This window comes from Xenia sp. Carnegie-2017, unplaced genomic scaffold, assembly GCF_021976095.1.
Source record: "Xenia sp. Carnegie-2017 unplaced genomic scaffold, XeniaSp_v1 HiC_scaffold_47, whole genome shotgun sequence".
NCBI lineage: Eukaryota > Metazoa > Cnidaria > Anthozoa > Malacalcyonacea > Xeniidae > Xenia > Xenia sp. Carnegie-2017.
The window spans coordinates 375,001-378,133 of NW_025813512.1; the positions used below are offsets into that span (position 1 = coordinate 375,001).

At 34.4% G+C, this 3,133-nt stretch overlaps 1 protein-coding gene and 1 long non-coding RNA gene across 2 annotated transcripts in view; one reads left to right on the forward strand and one right to left on the reverse strand.

The window, feature by feature from the left end:
- LOC124456390 overlaps nt 1–842 on the forward strand; it is a 1,995-nt gene extending 1,153 nt beyond the window's left edge. The window contains exon 2 of the mRNA XM_047006852.1: nt 54–842. Within this exon, the coding sequence (XP_046862808.1) occupies nt 54–586 (533 nt within the window). The 3' untranslated portion in view covers nt 587–842. The remainder of the gene's footprint in view (nt 1–53) is intronic.
- Nucleotides 843–2,531: 1,689 nt separating this feature from the next.
- LOC124456392 lies at nt 2,532–3,133 on the reverse strand. The gene is made up of 2 exons (XR_006952240.1): nt 3,061–3,133; nt 2,532–2,894 (listed from the first exon to the last, which is right to left on the reverse strand). It is a non-coding gene; the product is annotated as an uncharacterized LOC124456392 (long non-coding RNA).

Genomic DNA, 3,133 nt, shown 5'->3' on the forward strand with positions numbered 1-3,133 from the left:
TTAATTGTGTTCACTAGCTTAATTTCTTAAATTTTTTTATTTAACTTTTTTAGTTAACTTTCTGAAAAACAAGTGGAAAAATCTCTGTGATAGCTTCAAAAAATGTCTTGACAGAGAAAGAGATATGAGCAGGTCAGGTGCAGGTGCTTATAAGGCACCTCGCTGCAGATATTTTAGTCAATTGGCATTCCTTCGGGATACACTAAGTAATCGCACCACCCATAGCAACGTTACCATCCAGTCTGTTGAACCACAACATTCACAACACCAGTCCCCATCCTCGTCTACATCATCAGAACCTATTTCTTGTGCAGAAGGTATTTTAAATCAAAGCTTCCCTAATGTTGAACCTCAGGCAACTATAGTTCATCGTAAAAGGAAAAAAAATGATGACATGGATCCTATTGATCACTACTTAATTAATGCCATAAAAGAAAAAGATCAAGGCAGTGATAAGAAAGAACATGAAGATGAAGATTTCTTTTTTTGTAAAAGTATTGTGGATGTTTTGAGAAAGTTCCCAAGAAAAAAAAGTCTGGAAGTAAAAATTCAACAGATTCTTCTGGAAGAGATGGATGATGAATGAGGGAAATGTGAATATTCACTTTGTTTTGTCTGACAGGTTTATGTTTTGTTTGTAAGTTTTGTTGTGATGTTTTTTATTTTGAAAAAAATTTGAATTCCTTGCATGAATCATGATCATTTCCCATGCAAATTTTAGGGATGACATTAATGTCTTTTAAATAAAGTTATCATGATTTGTGGCAATTATTTACATCAACATCATATGCATGCCATTGCCAAGGGACCTCTCCTTCCTTTGAATTAAAATATTTACAAAATTGCTCTTACTTCTTTAGCATCTTTTGCATAGTTGTTTGAACCAACTCTTGATATTTGACCCAAACCAGTTGTATCAACTACCATATCTCGCCAGTCCCCTCCTTTGAAATGTCCATTGATTTCATGGTCAACAAAACCTAATGGACAGTATCGGTTAGCATATGTCTTTCCATTCATTAGGTAATTATGCAAAGCAACACAAGCTTTGGTAATTGAAATAACTGTGTCAACTTTTGCATGAATTGGACGTCTAAATATTCGGAATCTTGCAGCCAATATTCCAAACGAGTTTTCAATTATACGCCTGGCTCTTGATATGCGATAGTTGGTCACAAGTTTCCTTATGTCCAAATTAGGATTTGCATAAGGCTTCATCAAGTTCTGACATAATGGGAATGCATCATCTCCAAGAAAGACAAATGGAAATAAAACATTTGAACTGTCTATCTGTCTTGGTCTAGGCACTGGCAGGAGATTCTTAAGAATAGAATAGCCAAGATTGCTATTAGAAAATACACCACCATCACTTTGCCTGCCTGCTTCCCCAATATCGACCATTGTAAATTGGTAGTTTCCATTACAAACTGCTAGCAGCACAATTGAGAAAGTTTTTTTATAATTGAAAAACAGTGAACCACTCCTAGCAGGTGCTTGAATGAGTACATGTTTTCCATCAATGCACCCCAAGCAATTAGGAAAATTCCAACGTTTTTCAAACAATTTGGCAATTGCTAATCAATCTTCTGGTGCTTTAGGCATGTTCAAAATATTTTTCTCCAACATTGCTTCCCAAATAGCATTCGATGTTTCGCTGACAATCTTTGATATTGTGGTTTCTCCAATTCTATAACTCATCGATATGGTTGAGAAAGAGTCACCCGTTGCTAAATAGCGCATAGTCACACATAATCTCTCTTCAGGTTTTATAACATCTCTCCGAGTTTCCTGTTGATAAATTTTTGGTGCTATCCAGCTTAAAACCTCTTCCATCTGGCTAGGATCCATCCTGAATTGCTTAAAAAACAACTCATGGTCGTGCAGTTTCAACTCCTATACTAAGTTCACAAATTCCCCTCGTATTGCACGGCTTTTAAAAAGCTTTCTGACCCAAAATCTCTTTTTGTATTTTTTCAAACGTCGTTTTCTTCTTCGGTATATCAAGAGCAGGCAAATTAATTGTTTGCGGCTGAACTCCATATTGCTATATTATTTAAAAGTTGGCGCTCTTTTTCTCATGCGTGGAAATCGAATTACAGGAGAAAATTTCGCAGTAACTAAATTTCGTGCGAACTATTTCGCATTTCGCTGCCGTGGAATTAGGCCTCAAAAAGAAAAACTTCTGTGGATCGAAAAATTGACCTAGAAATATTAAAAATTTTGAAAGCAGATGAAAAGAATGGCAATGCCTGTGGAAACCAAGGCAATTCAGTAGAGGATGATTGTATGGCATATGGTATGAAGATAGCACAAGTTTTGTTTGAGGTGGAATCCAGTTTGACAAATTTTTCACAAGTCCTTGACCAAAAAGACAAAGAATAAATCAACTGTCTTAAAACATTGTTATAAAGTTGAATTTCTTTGTAAATGATTATGTAATTGTAAAGGAGAGCTGTTTTACTGTTTGCACATGTAATATTCTATATATTTGCTTTCAGCTTTGGTTTTAAGAAACAAGACAGGGTTTTTTTCAAACTATATTAACATAAACTACATCTAATTTAATAAAATTTACTTAAAATGTCATTTGCTTTAGAGAAAAAATCTGAGTTTACATTAGCAATAGTTAAACTTGTAAGAATGAAAAATACCCATGCAAAGAGGAAAAGAATGTTGAAAGAATAAATCAAAGTCATTCAAGGTTCCCATTAAAAGATATATGATTTTGCTGCCATGGAACTTCACCCTCTGGTTTTATGAAATACTCTTTAAATTGATCTCGTACTTCTGAGGCATCTTTCTTATAAAAATTTGAGCCTTGTCTCCCAATTGACTTTAAGCCTTGTGCATTCTCCACAGAGGCTCTCCATGAGCCCAATAAAATTTTTCCATTTCTAAAATAAGGGGATAAAGATAATAATTCTCTTGCAAATGAAATCTCTTCTCAAATTTGTCTAAGAAGTCAAGAATATTTCACATCAGTTTGAGTTCATCAAAATTGATTCATTAAAATTTTTGAAATATGGTATTCTTGAAAAAAATTAAGGAATCTAATCATACCTGTCCTCACTGTCCACAAAACCATGGGGTAAATACTGTCTAGAACATGCTGGTTGTTTTGCCTCCGACTTTA